At 51.3% G+C, this 21,871-nt stretch overlaps 5 protein-coding genes across 5 annotated transcripts; 1 reads left to right on the forward strand and 4 right to left on the reverse strand.

The window, feature by feature from the left end:
* Positions 1-349: 349 nt before the first annotated feature.
* On the reverse strand, positions 350-2,167 carry MAA_05216 (photolyase; the record flags this gene model as incomplete). Its single annotated transcript, XM_007823214.1, has 2 exons — positions 350-896; positions 951-2,167. 2 exons carry the CDS (start codon positions 2,165-2,167, stop codon positions 350-352), a joined length of 1,764 nt encoding a protein of 587 aa, XP_007821405.1.
* Positions 2,168-3,639: 1,472 nt separating this feature from the next.
* MAA_05215 (XLF family protein) lies at positions 3,640-5,265 on the forward strand (the record flags this gene model as incomplete). The annotated part of the gene is made up of 1 exon (XM_007823213.1): positions 3,640-5,265. The coding sequence occupies one exon, from the start codon at positions 3,640-3,642 to the stop codon at positions 5,263-5,265; it is 1,626 nt and encodes a 541-aa protein (XP_007821404.1).
* A 5,801-nt stretch (positions 5,266-11,066) lies between these two features.
* Positions 11,067-12,793, reverse strand: MAA_10851 (uncharacterized protein; the record flags this gene model as incomplete). The annotated part of the gene is made up of 2 exons (XM_011412770.1): positions 11,067-11,834; positions 11,930-12,793. 2 exons carry the CDS (start codon positions 12,791-12,793, stop codon positions 11,067-11,069), a joined length of 1,632 nt encoding a protein of 543 aa, XP_011411072.1.
* Positions 12,794-15,184: 2,391 nt separating this feature from the next.
* Positions 15,185-16,543, reverse strand: MAA_05214 (Cactin, domain protein; the record flags this gene model as incomplete). The annotated part of the gene is made up of 1 exon (XM_007823212.1): positions 15,185-16,543. The coding sequence occupies one exon, from the start codon at positions 16,541-16,543 to the stop codon at positions 15,185-15,187; it is 1,359 nt and encodes a 452-aa protein (XP_007821403.1).
* An 871-nt stretch (positions 16,544-17,414) lies between these two features.
* MAA_05213 (fungal specific transcription factor domain-containing protein) lies at positions 17,415-20,372 on the reverse strand (the record flags this gene model as incomplete). The annotated part of the gene is made up of 3 exons (XM_007823211.1): positions 17,415-19,127; positions 19,198-19,569; positions 19,647-20,372. The coding sequence occupies 3 exons, from the start codon at positions 20,370-20,372 to the stop codon at positions 17,415-17,417; spliced, it is 2,811 nt and encodes a 936-aa protein (XP_007821402.1).
* Between the last annotated feature and the right edge of the window lie 1,499 nt (positions 20,373-21,871).

Genomic DNA, 21,871 nt, shown 5'->3' on the forward strand with positions numbered 1-21,871 from the left:
TACCTTTTCGGTTTTGGATGTCCCGACGTGATTTCTACATGTGACGATGAAATTTCTTATGTTTTACGCACGAAACCCGGCTAGTAAAGTCTCCTCAGGCTGGCGCCTTGTCGCTGATCTTCTTGGCCGAGGATTCTGGGGCTACCTCGATAGTCTCCGTGCCGCAGATTAAACTCTGGCCTTCAAAAAGCTGTGGTGACAAAGCTTCGCGCCAAAGTACAGATACGGGTCAGACATGCGCAAACAGTGTGATAATGTCATTTTAACGTGCCTTGAAAGGAGCGCAAATCTTAACTCAGGTATTGATTAATATACATAGAATGATCCAAGTCCCAACTCGCATCGTACTCTACATGCCATTGGCGATTCCCTCCTTGTATGCGTTCAATGCCCTGTCTCTACAATCTTTGTGATTGACAATTGGTTTCGGGTATCCCGCCTTCCTTGCCTTGGCGCCTGCTCCTCGGCCATATGGATCATGAATTTCCTTGTTGTCTAAATCTTGCAGTTCTGGGACCCATTTACGGATATACACCCCTTCCGGATCAAACTTCTCGCTCTGGAGAAGTGGGTTAAAGATTCGAAAGTATGGCTGAGGGTCAACGCCGACGCTAGCACTGAATCCCCAGCCGCCGTTGTTGCTGGCGAAGTCGCCATCAATGAGATGCTCCATGAAATATCGCTCGCCCTTGCGCCAATCAATGAGCAAATCTTTTGATAAGAATGAGGCAACGATCATTCGACAGCGATTATGCATGTAGCCATTGTGGTTGAGCTGTCGCATTGCAGCATCAACAATGGGAAACCCAGTGCGACCCTCACACCAAGCTTTGAAGTGCTCTTCGTTGTAAGACCAGGCAATGTTGGAGTATTCTGGCTTGTATGGCTTATTCATGCTAATGATTGTTAGGGCTGCAATGTCAACTTGTGGTTTGATGTGGTATACTTACCATACGTAGGGCCAATGGACGAGCACATGTTTATAAAAGTCACGCCAAGCGACTTCGCTTATCCAAACTCGAATACCTTCATTGCCACCGTCTAGTTTCTTCGTCTTATTTCTGTCCCTAGCTGTGCGTACGCACGTACGACTGCTGATAGATCCGCTAGCCAGGTGTACCGACAGAGAGGACGTTCCATCTTCTGCAGGAATGTTTCTGTTGTCGCTATAGCCACCAATCCTTTCTTCACAAAATTTGTCCAGTCTCTCCTTTGCAGCATTCTCACCAGCAGGCCACAGGGAATGGAATCTCCGTTTTTCCTCCTTTGTGAGCTCCTTGTTTGATGGTGCCTCTGGAACAGCGCAATCAAACAGGTCTTTGAACCGTTTTCTCGCCGTTCCGGGGTTTTTATTTGGGGGATCAAATAATTCAAGCAAGTCCAAATCGGCATGGATGTGAGCAACCCATGATCGATACCATGGCGAATAGACAGCATATTGATTTCCAGAGCCACTTTGCAACTGTCCAGGCGGCACAACGCAGGTGTCGTGAACGACTTCAAACGATTTGCCGTTCTCTGCAAGGTCGTGAACCATGTTTGCTTCCCGGCGAAGCTCATCCACCTCATATTCCATGTTTGCAAACAAGTGTCGGCTTCCCCACTGCTCCATCAACTCCAATACTCTATCAGGGATCTGCTTCCTCCTCTCCACCGTTTCGATATAGAGGGGGATATCCAATTTTGCCAGATCCCTCTTTAAAATTTCAAGAGTTCGTAGAATAAAGTCGACACGCACGGGTGAGGTCAGGTGCGCTTCAAAGTCTTGTGGGCTGACAATGTACATGCAAATCAGGGGCACGGCAGTCTCCTTTGCCTTTTCGCTGGCCAGGGCAAGGGCTCTGTTGTCGTTACACCGCAAATCTGTTTTGAACCAATGGATTACAGAATCCTTGGCTTCCACCCTCTGGCGTTGCTCTGTGGTATTATACAGAGCAGTGACGAGGTCCTCCATGGGACGTGGAATCTCGTTATTATTGTATGCGCGAGCTCGCGCATTGCTCATCTCTGGTGGATAGTACTTGCGAAGCACGATGCCATGCCGTTCAGCTTCTGCAGCTAAGGGATGGGGTTCGCGGAGGCCATTGGCATTCCTCGACCTTTTAGCACTATTGCCGTTGGTGTGGTCAGGACTTGACGGCTTGCGTTTCGATGATTTTCGAGCCATGGTAGCGAAATTGTTACGGCGGCGAATACGGAGATGGAAAGATGCGGTACTCAGGTCTGTAGGATAAAGGCGCGCAGGAATTGATCTTTGGCAAAACTGAAAGCTCGACACAAGTGATGTTGGTCTCATCTAGGTTGTTGATCACATCTGCGCGGAGCATGAAATGACGTAGATTAAAGTAGAAAATGTCATGGCAGCAGGATGAAACTGCTCAGGGGATCACACAGTCCATATGGCAAAACGACTCCTTCTAAGGCTCGATCGCGTCGATGATGGCATGGCGTGGGAGTCGGCCGATGTGGAGCGCATCGAAAGGTTTCCCAAGATCGGGTTTGCAGCTTGCATCTTTCCATCTGCCGATCGATATGTCTAGGAATACCCTACCCTGTATCGTGGAGCTTGTGTTGGAATTGGATCTACATGAATCAGATCAATCAAGTAAAGGGGTTTAAGAGTCTTGTATGACGGCGCGCATATTTCTTCCTGCTTCGGAACGTCGTTTCTCTTCTTGGAGATGTCGGTCACTCAGCTCACATGCTCTCTGCCGACTTACCTCCATGAAAATAACCTGTCCAAATCAATCAAGAATAGCCTATTGTTTCGATGGCTGCACATGCCAACTAGTATTTTCCCATGGTCGCTCAATTAACTGCTCCCAGTACAAGCATGTTTGCTAAGTCACGTTTAAAATCCTTTTTGGTTATGACAGCTGTTAGCTACTGTTGGCAGCTGGTCGCAGCTGCCCAATCAGGGAGCACGAGGAAAACATGGTATGGAGACGTTCCCTGGTTACACAACTGGCCCTGGAGCCTAACATAACATGGCTGGGGGTTTTGCACACATGGACCTGGGACAATGCGCTCGCTTTCGCTTCGAGAACAACAAGGTGCGGCTTCATCTCAAGACTGCTGCCGTGACGCGTTCCACAAATCCATGGATATATATTAATCCCGAGCTTTCAGTCTGAGTCTTGCGAGCAGCGTCTAGCCACTCACCAACGGATTCCCGAAACCCAAATTTGAGAAACACCACTTGCCTCCTCTCCTTGAGAGCCGAGACACAGTCCAGCGATACAGGTGCCTTCCTGCGCATGGTGAACAGGGTCCGTGGCTTGTATCAACTCCATCAAAGTGATACAAACGCCATTGCTCTTTGAACTGCCCGGGTTTGCCTTTGTGCTTGTCGGCTTCTGGTCCGGACCCTGCTCCCCGTCTGTAACAGGCCTTACGAGTTTTCGCCAAACACGCCCCTACACCCTTTCGTTCTGTGTAATATACGCTTTTCCCTTGTAAGTCTCACTTTGAATTCCGGCTTGTATTCGCCGAGGCTCGGCCTCATGGACTATTCCAGTCTTACCTCGCTATAGATCTCAACCCAGGGGTGGTCTCAAAGCCTATACTTCCGTCATGAGTGCGTGAGGTGCTGCCATATTCAATCATCTGAACCAAAAGAACCGGTTATTAGGTACCGTTATGGCTTCAGGGACGCTAGGGACGTGGCGATTTCTGCCCCTACCGGTATCATCCAGCATTCCCGTGCTTTTGGTGTCCTTTGAGACAGGCCCGTCTTCATATGTGATCCGTGTCAGTGACATGGCAAATATATGGATGGAAAGCTTGGATAGGAAAGCCATTTGCATGAGAGGTTGGAGCGAGGACACGAGCATCGATCCCAGTGACACCGCTGAGAACATGACTACATTCCTGTCGTGTCTGAGGAAGGCACTAGATTCTAAGCTGGCTGGACATGACGAGACGAGCCTTACATTAGCTCCAGAAGACAATTCGGGTGCCGCAGACGATGGTATCACGTTGAAGATAACTTGTCCGCTCCCAGGATTCCATGCATTGAAGTGGCCAATACATCTAAAGAAGCAATCGCCCTCCGCAGTCGCAACCAATCTGGTCTTACCGCTGATTCAAGCACAGTTTGATACGAAACACAAGATACAGTCATTAATCCAGAGGATTGCAGAAAAGGATGCGGTGGTCACCAAGCTATCGGACAAGCTAGAAGCAATGGGAACTGGACTGGAGCATGTGTTTACGGCGTTATCTGGCCGAAAAAAGGTTACACGTGCTGCCGCTGAGGATCGGGTCAAAGGTCTGGCGCCGTTCAACGAGCAGCGGTGGAAGAAGGAGCTTGACTCAGATGATGTCGGCCCAAGTTCTGTGAATGACCTTATACAGCACGTGTTCGGTGATACTGGATTAGAGTTTCGTTCTACACTAGAGGTGGACAAGTCTCCTGAACTAGACAAATGGTGGCATGATTTCCTGCCGACAAGCCAAAGACTCCAACGAAAGGAACCCAAGGGTTCAGCTTTAAAGAAGCAGACCGTCACACCTCCACAACAACCATCAAACTGCGATGATGACGATGACTTTCAGGTTCAGTCTACTCCTCCACACTTGCGGTCAGCAAAGAAGAGTGCAACCGTGAGTAATGTACTACCAGCAGATGACGCCTCTACGGATGGGGAAGAAGACTCCATTCTAGATAGCAATCCACCACCCGCTCTGTCTGACCGTACACGACAACCTGAAACTTCTAGGCCTGGAGGCTCCCGGCTAGGAGCTATTGGAGGCAAGAAGCAGCCGGCACCACCTCGGGCCCCGTCACCGCCGCCAAGACGTAAGACCGCAAATCCGCCGGTGGACGATGAAGAGACGGCATCTGAGGCATCAGATGGTGATGCCACGGCTTCAGTGCCTGCCTCATCGCCTATTCCATCACCCGTTCAACGTCCTAGCAAGACAGCGGGCCTTGGCAGAATTGGTGGAGGAGCAATGAATACACACCCTCTGGACAGCGCGAGTAGGCCAGAGGCAAGTCCACCTCCCGTAGCCAGGGACACATTAGCCAGGGACACAGGACCTAGGAAGCTTGGCACGATTGGTGGCAAGGCGTCCAAGGTAGAAAAGCAAGATGAGGATACAGAACGTGGTCGGCTGGCCACTCGCAGGACAAACTCCCCAAAAGATGAACAACCGCGAGAAACGTCAGAGGAACGAGCAGATCGCAAAAGAGAGGAGCTCAAACGTGAACTAGAGAGAAAAGCTGCCGCTGGTCCAGCAAAGAAAAAAAGACGATTCTAGTGGGAGAACTTGACTCTTGTCATATAACGAGAGTTATGGTGTGAGTACTTCGGGCCCCATGGCCACATGCTGCTGCAATTAGGCGATGAACAGTGGTCTGGCAATCCGGATGGGAAGTATCACATATGCACAATAAGATTGGATATTCTCGTTGGGTTTATACACTGTATTTACAGGACTGATCGTTCCGTATGCATCTTGGATATGGTTTCAAATTCAGAGATGCTAATGTATTCAAGCTTGCCAACAAAGAGGTCGATCATCTTTGGCTAGAGACACAGCTATAGTCGAACTTTGATGTAATGCGGGTATCTTGTAAGGCACAACCATCCCACTTTTATGTTTCTGATATATGTACGAAGGGCTACAAACAGAAACATCAAGGGTCACCCTGCTTCAGGGTACTTTGATGTCAGTCAAGGTCGCCTCGTGGTTATCAGATACCCGAATCACACCTCTTTCCTAGCAGCCAGGGGCGCTGTTGAGCATTTTCATCCGTCAAAATTGAAACATCCGTCCTGGCGAGATGAGATGCAGAAGAGCGACTCGAGCATTACCGCTGTGCAATATAAAGATGGAGGGACCGGCGGTGTCACGATATGCCCTTTTTGCTGCTTACCATCTACTGCATTCTGCAAAGCTGAGGAGTAATAGTGAATCCAGGTTTTCTTTTCCCCTTCTCTTCTTGGGTTTTGCTTCAACGACAATCGTCTCGAAGCACACCACCTGTTACATTGAACGCGAAGACTTGCGACGCGTATGGATCCCCGACATCAGCGGAACATGGGAGCAGGACAATCAGGCAGCCAGCCGAGTCCACGTGCCCGGACGACGAAAGAGCAAGCCATCACGCGTTTCGCATGGGGCTGTCGAAAGACGTTCTACTAGTAGTAGTTCAATCCTCATCAAGAAAGCCTCTGTGGCAGCGGCCGCCACAACTCAAGTGGCATCAGGAGTCCAGAACTGCTACTACTGGGATCTGACGCCCCGCTGTCTTCACATCCTTGCCAGTCCTAGATCTTGTAGCGCGATCAGGGACAGGTATTCTGCACCATGCCACAAGCAGAGATGGCTGCTTATCCTGCATTCAAGACCGACCAATTCATTCGCTAGTGTGGGAGTGCAGAAATGCTGTGGCAAGGGGGCACGACGGGCAGATTACATTATAACTACGGAGTATCCCAGCCATGCGCTCATGTTTCTGCTCCCCTTTCCTTCCAACCTGCCCCTTCTATGGATAATTCGACCAACTTTCGTCTGTTTCAAACGTCTACTCTGGCGTCGACCGCGCAATTACGACAACAGTGATGGGGCGAACTGGGCTGAAGAGAGAACAAAGCTAGAATGCCTTGGATGATGCTCCGGCTTGGACGGAAACTTGGTCCGGCGTCCCCGAGTTCATGCATAGAGCGTTCTAGAGTCGAAAGCGACACGAAACGGAGCCGTTGATTCCATGCGATCGACACGAGGCTGAGTTCCTTCCACGAACTACCGAGATGTGCATTGGCGAATGGGACTTCCTAAATCTACAAACCGAGCCACGCGAATGAAAATTCAGAGGACGCGTTTTCTTGACCTGGTAGTTTAGATGCTGGCAGGACCGCGATTGTACTGACACATGATATTATCAATCGTGGATTCGACAAGGCCTACCCATTCCTTCATTCGCCCTGAATTCCACGTCCTCGGCATGAGCGCGGACGGGGAGCCCTTCACATTGCCGAGTACCATCGACGAGCCGCCAATCCACTCGACCAATATTGGTTTCAATTGGCCAAGTTTAAACGACGGCAGCCTCATTCCCAAAAAACGGGAGCAGGGTCTAAATTAGCTCCTGGAAATTGGCCCCCGCTGCTGGTCAGGTTTGGCACACTTGCAGTTGCGAATATCTTGTTGCAGCTCAGCTCAACCTCACCAAGCCACACATCGTGGACTGTCCACCGTATACGTAACCGGTATAGTGGACGATGAACGAATCTGGTTGTAGTTGGCTTGGGCCTTTGGTGTTCAGAAGACGTGAGGCGCATAGGCGCAGATGCAATAATGTGGGAATGGCAAGGGGGTATAAAAGCGCCCTATGACACAGCCTGGAAAGTTGCCGCCATGGCCGATTTGATGCATATTCCTAGAAAAAACAAATTAGACCGGATGGACCAACGGGTTCGTGTTCGTTCGGTGAGTGTTATACGATGCGCATTGTACGGCTCCGACCACACACATGATTGAGGGGCTACAAACCAACCATGAAGCATCTCTTAATTCAATGGGCATTCCCATTATTGGCATTCATAAAATTTGAACAAGATAATGAAAAATTCCTCTAGCACTTGTTTTTCAAGGATAATGTTGATTCTTCCTGAAATGTGCGACAGAGACACCCACGACGACTTTTGTATACTGGCTGCTGGGCTGGAAATCAGCATCGGCCGCATCTCCAAGGGGGTGCATATTCAACTCGGCTGGTACTCTTGCCAAGATTTGCGCAGAGTGCCTCACGTTGCACACATGTGACGTAAGGCGTTGGGCATGGCTTGAATTAAACAGGACTTCATCCTCATCAGTTCCATTCCCACTACTTTCAAGCAGCCCAGTCCTACAAGGCCAACACACCTTCAGCTTCTTGTCCGTGATAAGGAATTAGGGGGCACATGTTGAAGAAGACACGACATGAAGCAAGAGTGATTTGATTTGTACACGTGCACAGAGCTGCAACAGGAGCAGCCTACTTGGTGGGCGCGCAGTCCTCGGTACGCAGCTCGGTGTTGAGATGTCTGTGGAGGACAACAGTTCGGGCATGTCGCAACATGCGCAATCTAAGACATGTCAAGGCCTTTTCTCATGCAACCTCATCCAAAGTACAGAGCAGATACTGTCGCACGACTCAGTGAAAGAGGAGGGGGGGGGGGGGGGGGGACGGAACCACAACCATGTCATACTATGTTGATGCACATGTGTCTTTCTGTCAACACAGTGGCTTGATACCATGCCAGTAAGACCACTTACTTTTTTAGCCTCATCCAGCCGCTGGATATTCAACAGATAGGGAGCCAAACGCATACCGGCGCCATACCAGTTGCAGCCACGCCCAACAACCTCCTTGTCCACACGACAGCAGTTGGCGGTTGCGGAAACAAGACGAGGCTAGAAGCAAAAAATAATAATAAAGAAACACCATTGAACGCGCGCAGGGCCAAAGGGAAGCAAGAGGAGGGGAACACCGAAAAAGACTCCTCCCACTTCCCACAACTTGTCAGAAGAATATCTGCGCAACACGTACTCCGTACCCCGTACCGATGCCCGCCAGGAGCCCTGGTACGCCGGACCACGCAACGCGGGACAAGATGAGGTCGCACAGGCACCCTCTGATCCCCTTCAAACCATGCTCAAAAGGAGATCTGAGGTGGTCCCAAGCCGGTGACACCAGGACGCGGGAAGGGCCCATGATCCCCGGACCAATTCATCCTGGCTAGTGCTCGTGTGCCCATGGACTCCGTACGCAGCCATCAAACCCCAAGACGCCTCCAATGGAGATGATAACAAGTCCGCGATCCGTGTGCCCGCCTTTCTCCTCTTCTCCCTGGGGTCGTTTACCACAGAAAGAAGGAGGGGGAGGGGGCTGACCCAGCCGTCGTTGCGGAATTCTCCATGTCTGAACAAAAAAAAAAACACACACACACACACGCAAATGTTTTGGCCCCTTTGCGGACGTGGTGTGAAACGCAAGAGTTGCCCGTTGGGAACCAATGTCCAGCAAGAGGGGGAAAATCAAATGTTTGCATCAGACCGCGGCACTTTATATATAACGGTATATATATACACTGCGCAGTCGGCCCTTTCCCAGCGGGTTATTTCAGGTTTTTGCACAAACTACCACAACAATAAGAAACGGCCTCTCTCGCCGTGGCGTCCACGGCCTTTGTGTGTCGAGAATAAACTGAAAATGAAAAAGATACTCTCACACCCCCCGCAAGAAAGAAAAAAAAGCCGTTGGCCAAAATAAGTTGTCTAGTGCCCGGCTCATGCACCGAAACAGTACCCCAAATGTCTCGTACCAGCCTTGAACATACATGCATAGTTCCATCATTGGGAAGAAAAAAAAAGACACAGAAAAGGAAATAAAAACGGAGTAAAAACGCACGTCCAACTTTGCAAATACCAGGGGGGGCTCAGTCTGCCCGCGATGGCCGGGCCCGGCCCAAGCTTCGGATCCGACACTGCGCGTGCCATCGTTAGGGGGAAAAAAGGCCGTTGACATGTCTCACACTGCGCTCCTGGTTGGGTCTGTCGCTACTTTTTCCCCCTTTCACGTGCTTTTTACGGTTGGAGACGTGATCCTGCTGCGGGCTGTGCGTTTTTTATTCTCCGAGGCGGCAGCAACTCGCAGCCATGCCGGCAACATGGCGCAAACATAGGGTGTATGTGTATGTAAACTTTGCTCAAGAGCCCGAAATTGTAGTTACATTGTCAAATAATTTGTAATTTTGCGAAATGGCAAGAAACAAATGTGTATTGCGTGGTATCACTCCAAGTATGTTTCATATGCGTATTGCATCTAACCACCGTCGCGTCCTGCAAGGTCAAGTTGCCGTTGCCGGCGCCGTCTTCTGCCAAGAAACTCATATGCGGTAATGGATTCTCCCCAGATAGTATAAGAATGAAAGAAGCAGCGTAAAAATACATACACGAGAGAGAAGCAATGCCAATAAAACAGCCACAAAAGAAAACAGAAAAAAAGGCGAACAAATAAAATAAAACCTATCATCACATTACAATGGACGATACGCATCGCCCACCCCCCTCATCTGCATGTTGATTGAAAAGAAAAAGAGAGAAAAAAGACCAAAGAGCTGGAGTATCATGGCGAATGCAGAATCGACAGTCGTCAAGGCCCAGCCGGTTCCTTCTGGTCTGCCACTCTGGCTGGGGTTGCACAACAGCGTGTTCAGGTGCTGCGAGATTGGTCCCCGGACCAAGCAATGACGTGAATAGTTGCTCGTCAACATTCTCTTGGGCATGAGGAAGTCCGCCTTTGTTTTTTTGTTATTGTTTTTTTAAAAACCTTCAAAGACAAAGAAAACGGAATGCCACGAATGCTCCATTCTCAACGACTCCAACGACCATCATCATACTCTCGTGCCATGTAGTTTCGATATCAGCATCAGCATTACTCATATGCTCTTCCCCACGCTCCGCATGTCCGGTAGCCAAGAGCAAAAGCAACAACAGGTGGCAACTCATCGATCGTGCCGGGCTCTCAGACGATGAGACCCAGATCATTGGGACTTCTCTCGGCCCTATCCCATCCAACCACGGCCGCTTGGCCGTTGCACAAGGCCCCCACCCGGGTCATTGGGTAACGCAAAGGATTGTGTGTTATCCAAGCTCTCCATCAAGTTCGACCTGTGTTTGGTTGCTGGCATGCCTTTGCCAAGAGCTGTCAAAACCAGGGTTGCCGCGTGTCTTGTAGGCCAGAGTCCCCTTGCCACGCAAAGAAACACAAATCCTCCCCTCCCCCCAACTTGCCGCTTCACCTACAACAGCTGTGCCACAATTCCCACATCTTGCTGTAGGGATTGACTGACGTTGAGCCATGCAAATCTCCAATTCCCAAGCAGAGGCACCCCCTGACCCCTGCTGTGCCCGGCCCCAGTTCGCAAAAAATGACAAATGATCACCCCCATGTCCCAGGGCTCCAACGTGCAGAAGAGACCCTCCCGCCCATGCAACCGATCGGCCGGGAAATATTAGGTGGCCAGAGCCGTTGCAAGGTCGCCGACTGTCTCGCCTAGCACCATGTCCCGCTACTGGCCAGTTTGATTCCACCAGAGGTATGAGCTCCCCTGCAGGGGCTGATAGGGACGACAAGTCGGCAACGTAGACACACAAGCCTCGGCGTCTTCATACTTGACGCTTGCATGTCGCTGGACTTCGCCGGGACCAAATGCCATGTCCAGAGCCGGCATTCTGCTACTCTGTGCAGTATGCTCGTCGCAAGGCGTGGCGTGATTGGCGAGGCGCGCGCTACCGCCGTTGGCCATTGCCTGCTGTGAATTGGAATCCGCTGGTCTCAGCTGCTGTGGCTCAGAAGTGGCATTACCTCCACACCTGCCCATTATTGCTTCTCGGTAGGCGTCAAGTGACGTATACTGAGGCATGGCAGTATACTGACCAGGCAGAGCAGGTCTCATGTCATAGATGTCGGCCACTGAGGCATAGGTGGGCGAAACTGGTCGGAAGTCAAGCACTTGCTGGGAGTGGTGAGGAAATTGCATCAGTTGCCCGTACGGGCTTGTTCTTCCCACTCGTGCGGCTCTCGTAGCGCATCCTCCCTTCCGGCCGGATAGTGCTCGCTTGACCGAGTGCCCAACGGCCCATGTCTCGACGCCATTTCGTCCTGCGGACCCGGCTCGTTTCGCATAGGTTTTTTGTCGGTATCTTGTGGTGCTCTGTACTCCATCGCGAACAGCCCAGTCCTCCAGCACCCATTCGTTTACCCGTTTTGACGCCTCAGTTGCGCTCGACAGATTTCGTGAAGCCTTGGAGACTACCTTGTCACGTTTTCTAAACGCCTATAGAGTAAAAAAATATTATAATCTGTTAGTTCCAAGACATTCCACAAGACTGTGAGGCAAAATTAGATGGAGACCAAAGGGAATGTCCTCACTGCGTTCATGCTCAGGTTGTGCCGAATGCTGTTTTGCCAACCACCAGTCTCCGTGACTGCCTTGGTGGTATGTTCTCGGAACCACTGGTAGATTTCCTGCAATGTCATGGAATAGTTTGGGCGAGTCATGAATGCTTTGTAGATCAGCTTCGCATATGGCTCGTCAGGTTTCTCAGTTTCCCCAGATTCAGTCGAGTCTGATGGCGGAGAAGCAAAAGAAGAAGGAACCGATCGGGACTTTTGACGATTCGTACTTGTTGTGTCCTTGGGTGTGTCCATTGAGACTGGCGAGTCGACCGCGGAGTCAGATTGAGACGCTGGACTGTTCCCAAATGTGTTCATCGATGGCGTGATATCAACTCCCCACAGGTGGCTGCTTGGGTCTGCATTATCACAGTTGAGGGCAAGAAGAAATCCGTCCGTGCTATCCAGACCAAGATCGGTTGACGGGCTCGGCGTGGAGATGTTGGGGAGATCCTGTACATTGCCGGACACTCCTTGAACTTGATACTGTTCCGAAGGTTGGTCCATAGTAGGCACCGAAGCACACCACCCACCATGGGGAGATGCTGTTGAATTGCATTCTGCTGCCAAACAGTTACACGGTATGGTCAAGTCCTGAACGTAGTAGCTGGTGTCAACATCAGTCGGAGCCAGAGGTGGCGATGGCCAAACCACACAACCCTTTGAAATTGAAAGGCCAGAAGTCATGACGTTGCTTTTATAACCAGAGGATGAAGGTGTCGTTTTCTGTACAGTCATGTTGCCAACCTCGTTGAGATGGGATGTCTCGCAAGAAGAAGTGGTTTGCGAAAAGGCACAGGAATTCTTATACATGAGTTGAGTCGCAGCAAACTCTGCCATGGTGACTGGCTTCTGCTGCTCAACCCTAACAACTTCCAAAGAGTTCGTGTAGCTCACGGGATATCTCTTGTCAGAGAATGGTGGACCCATTTGTCTTTGGAGGTCAACCAAGGCCGAAGCTCACACGGCTGTACTTCCCGTCCGGTCTTCCCGTCCAAAAGCAGAGCGTCCTCCGTATATGTCCGCCTTGGCTAGACAAATGAAGTGGTGCTATTCTGCGCGTAGATGTGTATATGTGGATTGGAGATGCACGTCGGAGCGCTTGATAGGTGTCGGTGGTCGTCACATGCAGCGGTAACACACTGCACAAGTTGACTCAGTTGTATAAGAGGACCCGTTGAGATCAAGAACAGCAATGTAGAGATATAACGAGAAAGGGGTGCTTTGCCAGCCGCAACAAAGGCGCATATAAATCGTCTTGACCCGCGGTATCTAGGAATGAAAAAAATACAGGAAGGTGGCCAGGTTCTTTCAAATGGACTGAGAAGTCGTTATAATAGGAATCAACTGCCTCAACTAGCCTTGAAGCCATGGCTCTCGCCGACAACTTCTTGCCCGGGCGTTGTTCTATCCATCCAAGTCTGTTGGCGGGCACCAAGCCGGCCGTTCTGGGGAGGGCGTGCACCATGGCAAAGGGGCTTGAGCCTGAGTAGCCTGATACAAGCATTCACCAATGTAGTACACTCGAAAAAAAAACACCAGTCGACCCATGTTTCTGTGTCGTAGGTATTCAGTATGCACGCACGCACGTGTGTACCTCCATTTGTGCGCACATCTGGATGCGCTGAGCACGGACAAGGTAAACCTGGTATTCGGGGCATGGCACCGTAGACGGGCCGGCTGATGGCCCTTCCTCTCCTGCCCAAAAATTGGCACAAAACCTCAACGTCTAACGTTCGGCATGCATCTCGAGCAAGTCGTCCCTTCGGATGGGCCCGCGAGACCAAGAGGTGAGGTGTGCGGTTCGCCCTCGTCCTCACAGACACAGACCCTTCGTAGGGGCGTGTGGCGGTTGGGCCTGGTGAGGTGTGTCCGGGGTGGGCAATCAAGCAAGGATTTCGACCAGAGGGCTGTGAGACAGGGCAAAGCTGTAAATGAGCCTGGGCGATTTCACCAAACGAAGGCTTGTGTAACCAGGAGGGCATTGGGAGACACTGGGGGAGGCCAAGTCGTTGGAAATGACTGCACTTGGGGAGCGTAAGGCTCCGTCTTCCCATCTCTGAAGTCATTGAGGCCTGCGCGCGGCACAAGTTGTACGCCTTCGCATCTTGATGGTCGCCAGGAAACCGTCCATGCAGGCCATCTCAGATCAACATCCAACGTTAGCCGCAACCCGGAGGGCTGGAACCCAATAGCATGGTGATCCAACGTTTTCCAGAGATGCAGCATGCAGGGAAGACGGCGAGTTTCTAGAATCAGGCTCCTTGTCCACGAACCCTCAACCCGCCTCAGCAGGCTGGGCCGTGATCCTTGTCGAGCAGCTCGAGTTGGCGGGAAAACCCCCGAAGAGTAGATCAGGGATGCATGTAAGATTCGGCTGCAGGTACTTAGTTTGGTCATGTATTACGCCTCCATCCCAGCTCTTGTGATAGAGAGGACCTTGGTTGCCAAACAGCAGACCACCAGGCGACACCGCACCAATCCAGACAGTGTCCAATATGTGACATCCCCCCTGCGTCAGAGAATTCAGCCACCAGTAGTGCATCTAACGAACAGTGCCGAAAAAAAAAAGTAAAGAATTCCGTGGGATCCATCTCATGGTCATGGACGTGGGTGGGCAATGCGGCCCCTTACACCGACACGCTGGTCAAAAGAAAGTAGGTACGGCCCATACCTGCGTTGTCAAATGACGACGACGCCGGTATCTGTCTGATACACGGTGGGGACAGCGAATGCAAGTAATAAAGAATCAGGGATGAACATGAGGCACGGCTGCACGCCAGCAGCGTGGCACAAAGGATCGACGGGAAGTCAACAACCGATAAGCAGAGCCTTGGTGATCTATTTGGACAAATTGCGTTGCCCAGAGCCTGCATATTGTGGTGGCCATCCCAAGTAAATAGCAGCACGTCAACACCATGTAAGTAAGATGGTCCTGCAGAGACGATCAGTGAGTCGCTCCCCCCCCGGCCACTCCGCTACTCAATCGGATGTCATTCAAGCGGCCGCGCCTCGGCAAACGACTGTGCGGCTGAGGAAACCATGCAAGCCTGCAAACATCTTCCCAGTCTACTTGCGGTAGAATATCTGCAGGGCTCAGATTAGCCGCCTTTCCAGAACAACTTTGGGGGGGCCTGCGAGCGCTTACCTTTTTGAACTGAAAATGCAGTTGCAAGATGCCCTTGACAAATATTAGTACGTGGCAAAGCCTGCATTGGGAATCGAGCCTGGTCAAAGAATTGCTAGGTTTAGCCATACCTTTTCAAACGAACTCTTGAATCCACGATCCCTCTTTGCACTATAATCCCATTCTCTGTCCACAATTCGAAAGGCAATATCCTCGTAAGGCGGTCCCGCTATGAATCGAATAAGGCATGTATCGTCTTCACCAGCCGCTGCAAACGACTCCCCTTTCCGCCTTCCATGCTCGCGGATGATCTTGAAAGTGGGTGCTTTCGTTTTATCAATAAGATCAGGATAAAATATATTAAACTTGTATCCCTGAACGACTTTTGGGGGCGGATTGTCGTGGTCGTAATGGGTTTGGTTGTACTTATTCCATTCGTACCCCATCTGGACTCTGTTGAAGTATCTCGGCTTGCGTGCTTTGTACGTGTCTGCCCATTGAGGTTTCGAGCCAGTAGGTACTTTTTCTTCCGCATTGAAAATCTCTTCATTCTCGGAGACACCTCTCGCAGCTTCTCGGTCGTAGAGGGCGTTGGTGACGTTGGAGGCATCTTCATTCGCCACCGGCTGAGGAGAAGGTTGCGGTTCAGAAGGAATGGCTGCATTTGAAATTGCTTTTGCGTCTTGTTTCGGTCGTGCTACTGGCCCTCGTGTTTTCAGCATTTCAGCCCGCTTCTCTTTGATCTCATTATAAATTCGCGTCAAGGTGGCCTTGGACTTCCAAACCAGAAGATGGCGCAACAGCTGTTCCCAGTAATCGGTGTCGATATTTTCATCAGTCTGCAACTTGGCCTTGATTTGCTTCTCCAGGGCCTCTAGTTGATCATACGATTTTGGGCTTAGAATGCGATCAATATCGTCCACGACGCTATTCACCACACGCCCATCTCGAGTATTCGTATCGACTTTCGACTTCAGGTCCACGCAGATTGTACGCAAAGCTTCCCAGTATTGTCGATTTCGTCTGTCCGTCTCAAGAATGTGATAGGAAGAAATATCCGATTCGAGTTCCTTGAGTTGAGCCAAGGTCAACCCCTGGACAATCACTTCCGGTGCATCGAGCTGGATATCTATATCGCCCTCGTCGTCATCGAAAATATCTCGTTCCTCGTCAATATAGCGCAGATTGAAGGCGAGCCGGTCGATTGGTTTTGCTCGTCCCTCACGAACCCGGATGTCTGCCTTCTTCTTGGACTGTTTCAGCACAAATTTATCTTCATCCGCTACGAACTTCCTCGACTGCTCTTCTTCTGTGAGATACTTGGCTGCATTTTGAGCCGTCTTGGAGGGCCCGGGTTTTGTGGATTTCGAGATTCGGTTGTACGCGTCGGCGCGGGCAGATGTGGCATCACGGCGACTGGGAGGCCTCCGGTCGTCAATCATTACCCGGCGACCAGGATCCATTGCAGCACTTGAAAAGTTCTTCGTTTCTGTTATCGTCGACCTTGTTTCGCAAAAAGGTTGGAGAATGATGCATACAGCAAGTAAACAAAGGTCGGGATGGGTCTCGCAGTTGCCAGCTGAGACCGAAAATAAAAGTGGGTCAGAATGACGATTTCATTTCTCCGAGACTTAAGAGCATCAGGCATCAGTTAACAGAGTGGCAGGTTGTACATCAATAGGGCCTAATTAATGTTAATATTCAGTTGTTTCGCTCTGTAGTCAAATAAAATTACACGCATGATACAAGTATCGTGTAAGCGTAAAATCTGAAACAGTATTGGGCTGTACCAGGCCAAGGACAGTAGGAGACTAGAAAAGTAGACCGTCTCAGCGCAATTGGTGCCGCGCCGCGGCCGCTAGCCAAGGCCATCTCGCGATAGCCTCAGTCAATAGGGCCTAATGATCGTTTTCACGCATTCCACGACGCCGTAAAATATTCGAATAAACGCGTTATCCCATCCTAGTCTACCACGTCCAAGGTACCTCGGTTGATCAAGATGTGGATCATGTCTTGTACATTCCCCTACACCATACACGACCAGGCGAAGACATTCTCAAATCTCCCTCTCGAGACCATCTAGATTTTTTTTCCCTAGAAGATTTTTATCACCGTAAATTCTCAAAGCGACCATCTTAGTTTATGGTGACGCGAACTTTAAATTCATACTAAGTAAGTGGTATAGGTTTTCTCATCAATGCCAAAACACCAAAATTCACATCCCACCAAATTCCCTCCAATTTATCGTACATGCACAGCAGCAAACGCCCCCAAGGAACAATACACCCGAACACCAAGGCCCCACCAGTCGGTCCTGTTGATTTTCCTTTTGCTTCACCAACCCTCATGCTTCTGCGTACTCCCCATCTCCAACCCCCTGATGCTTTGACTCCAATCCTGCCAATCGAAATCATCCCCCAGCATATCCGCATCCTCCGTCACATCAAACTTTGTATTCATCGCAGTAAACGGATCACTCCACAAATATGGCGTCAGACCATCATCCTTGGATGGCTGCGCCTGCAACATAAGTGCCTGCTGTCGAAGAATATCCTCGCTCATCTCATTCTGGAGGGGCATAGGGGCAGACGGAGCCGACCCCGATGAGCCCAGATTGCCGCCATTGTTTGCAATGTTGTCTATCCGCCAGAATTCAGCCATATTTGGGTTTGGCTGTGCCATGAGTTCGTCCATATAATCCATTGCCGCGCTAGACAGGTTAAGATGTACAGGGATGTTGCCCGGTGGTTTCAGTGTATCGTTGCCAGAGGCAGTTGTCGCAGACGCGGGCTCCTGAGGGGGAGCGGGTTGGCGGGCGATGGAAAATGACGGCATGGGATTGGAACCGTCTGGACGAACGAGAGACCACCACTTCTCGCGCATTTGTTCCATGACGTTTTCAGCGCCAGGAACGGGACCAAAACGTGCTTGTGCTGGGTTCATGCGCTCTGCAAAATCGAGCCGACGGGCTTCGTCTTGGTTTGCTTTGAGGCGAGCGAGTTCTGATTCACGGTGTTTGCGGGCTTTGGCGAATAGCTTTCGTAGCGGGAGAAAGACTGCGGCGTGATCTGCCCTTTTGGCTAGTTCCAGAGGATCGATATCGTAGCCATTAATGGCGTCCCAACCACGTTCAACAAGGGCTGTCCATGGGCGCCGACATGTTTCAATCAAGGTGTAGGCGATGGCGTGCCAGTTTGTGTATGTCTTGAACAACCACCGGTACTGCTTGCATCGAGGATCCGTGTTGAGCTTGTGGCCGTACTCGATAACCTCAATAGCAGCCACGTAAATTCGCTGACGGATCTCGTCTGTGAGTTCGTACTCGGAGCCAGGGAAGAGCATAGGATGGTAGATGACAAGGCACATCTTGGCCACGATGACGCGGGCAATCATGGCTGCTACCCAATACAGCGGGTCTGTCTCGTCCAGAACGTGCTGGAGAAACTTGTGTTCCACACGCTGATACACCTCGATCAGCATGCGCTCTCGCTCAGCTATGCTGCTTTGGTCGACGCCAGGACAAAGAGATGACATGGCCGAGGCAGCGGCGACGAGACGTCTGGAGAGCCCACAAATCTCGCATCTAACGATAGAAACGGCGCAGTCTGATCTCCCTTCTCGAGAAACGGGGAATTCGGTACTGCCGGGGCTGATATCTGAGTCGTTGATGTTGCTCGGCTTCAAAGTGTCGTAAGATCGCTCACTAATGGTCATGTCTGTTCCTAGTTCCTCAGCAGATCGGAGGTCCAAGACTAAAATTGCCCACCAAATACGTCTTCGAATCTCTGTCTCGAACGGAGACAACTTCAAATGAGTGCCATCTCTGTGTAGACCCATCCCCTGTGCAATGCGGATTACAAGTCCAGTCAATGCCCAAGAGAAACGGCTCTCATCGTGGCGTCTTACGACTATGAGAAAGAGGGTGAATGACTGAAGGACAGCAAGATCTGACGTATCGAGGAAGTTGGCTTTGGCTAGGGATTGCTCCACGGCAAAGCGATATTGAGCGAGCATGTCATCTTTGTTTGCGTCAAAGTTGGCTTGCACCTGGAGCGCGACGGTTAGCAACGGGTGAAGGCTCTAGTGAGGGAAGTGAGGAGGATATGAGAATTCTCACCTCATCCGGCTCAAGTGAGGTGATGGCTGCAAAGTAGATGGCAAATACCAGCGCCTCATTACCGGGCGTAAGCTTGCCGTGGTTCCTCCTCGCATCGCTGATGATGAGCTCGACGGACGGGACGTGCAGCAGTTTAATGAGAGGCTCAACGTTCTCCTGGTACACTGACCACAAGAAGCTGGCATGAGATGGTAGCGGGTGGCATTTTTGCAAATCCACATCCGCCGATCGGTAGCCCAGGATGAATCCCTGGTGATCTGTGATGTTGCCAAAGCCTGTGGATGGGGAGTCCGTTGGCGTTCCCTCAAAGTCTGAATCTTCAGCGTCTTCTTCGCCTGTGAGGCGTTGAGTTTCCTCACGAATAGCGTCCAGCTGAAAAGCAAAAGCATCAGAAGTCAGCTCCCATGGTACAGACATGGAAGGAGCTGGATTTGGCTTGGGCGACATACCTCATCATTGAGCTTTGACCAGAATCCGCTGCTCACATATCGAGACGTGCCTCGTTGGTCATCCGACACCAAACGGCCGAAATTTGGCTGCTTCTCTTTCCGCCCGGCTTCACCACTGTGGCCAGCCGACGAGTCGGTTCCCCTCGGGCTGCCTTCCTGGCCAGCGATATGATCCAAGCTGCCCGGCATGTGACGCAGCGACAAGCCTTCCATGCCAGACTGCATGTCCGGCGAGGCGGTGGTCGAGGGGCCCCGGGCAGCAGGCTCGTCAATCTGGCCGCTCAGCTCTTCCACGATGCCCTCGAGCTTCCTCAGTCTCTTGACCAGCTCGGCCTCCCGGTGACTCGACGTCTTGGGCGGTGCATTGGGGTCCTTGGGTCGAGGCTGGCGAGGCGCACGCCCCGGCGCAGGGAAGACGCATGGAATCTGTGCGCGGCGACAGTTGGAGCAGGGCATCTGCTTGTCGCAACGAACCTTGCGCCGGCGACAGGTGACACATGATCTGGGATTCAAGGCAGGCTGCCCAGAGCTCCCCGGGGCCAGCATCGGGCTGGTATACGCATCGGGGCCTGTGGTGGGATACACGGTGACATTTCCCGACTGGTGATGAGACGAGGACGACGCTTGTCCGGCGTCTTGGGTCGGCGAGGTCGGCGATGGCATATTGGTGTTGTCGACGCCGTCCTGACGCTGGCCAATGTTATTGAAGTTGAATGAGTTTGTCATGGCGAGTTTTGTGATTCCCGCGCGCCCAGGTACAGGGACCAGACAACAGAGAGCATCTGGCGATTCGCCGTGAGGGCGGGTGCGGCGAGCTGTCGTCTAGGGCGACATCGGCGGTGCCTTCGGCGACCGACTTTGGTGTCCAAGGGCTGAGAAGGACTGGAGCGTCTGTGAAGATGGATGGCCAGAGTTGGCTGGCGACGACGTCCAACGGTGAAACGTCAAGGCCAAGACTCACTGGGTGCTCACACAGTCAAGTAGAGAATACGTGTGGGGGAGTGGCAAGGCTTGACATGAACAAAACCGTCCAGATGTGAGAGGCGAGGGTTGTGGGACTTTTCTCAGAGAAGCATGGGGAGGAATTCGCCGCGTCTGGCACCACAAGCCGGGCCCAACATTGACATGCATGTGCTCGTGCATCGCGGCATGGTAATGAGGATACGGAGTAGTCATGTTACAAATCGACGAGTAACGTCTGGTCGAGACATGGAGCCGGTCGTCAAACCTCGAGCGCTCCCACAAGCTCCATGTCGGCCCAAAATCACTCTAGTGATTCAACCGTGTCCGTCCCTATTGCTGGACTTGACCCGCTGATGAATAGAATCTTGACAGGATCAAAAATCACCTGTGCACGCTGATCTGATCTCCAGATGTTGGGTCAATCGTCCAGGGTCCCACTGATCCACTGAGCCTTTTTCTTCGGGGCGGCTCAGAGCGGGGGTTACAGCAATACTAGTACTGAGTACCGTCGACCGGACACGCTGACATCGATGGAATTAGGATTTAGGGCTGGCAACTCCGTACCTTATTGCAGAGAGGCCATCAGATCAATGTCTCAGTCAGCGCTAAACAGCGACCAGAACTGGGGCCATAGCGAGCACTGGGCTCCAGAATGTGGCACTGGGCGTTCACTGTTCTGTCCTCCACCCAACGAATGCTGTTCTTGTCCTTGCGCCCTACTGAGAGCATCGATTCATGGTTTACATGATACTGCGGCCCAACACATGCACGGTTTTGCACACTGATAATGATGATGGCGACGGCACCGCTCTTGACTGTGTGATACATAATCTGCTCTCCTCTCTACCATGTCACCACAGTCCGTCCATCAGTTTTTGAAACATTGGAAACCTTCAACACGCCGTCTTCCACACCAGCATCTTTCTCGTGCGGTGTGCATCAATGGGACCGTGGCACCGAGGCTTTCCAAAAATGTGATTTCGACCTCTGTAACCATGTGGGCTCAAGGCCATGCCGCCCATCAACGGAGAAGCAGAACGTATCAATCGACGTGGAGTATAGTGCTGCAGATCCAACACGTCCAGCGATGGTGCTTGGCTTCCGAGTCCATCAGGGCCTTGGCCGACCATGATCGGACCGTCTATAGCTGCCTGTTGGAGCCGTATTAATTTCAAACGAAAATTTTTTTGATTGATGATTTGGTATGAGTCATTTGTACACGTTCTCATGCATAATTATAGCAAATTTCATATTATGTACTC

This window comes from Metarhizium robertsii, assembly GCF_000187425.2.
Source record: "Metarhizium robertsii ARSEF 23 chromosome Unknown MAA_Scf_2, whole genome shotgun sequence".
Lineage (NCBI taxonomy): Eukaryota > Fungi > Ascomycota > Sordariomycetes > Hypocreales > Clavicipitaceae > Metarhizium > Metarhizium robertsii.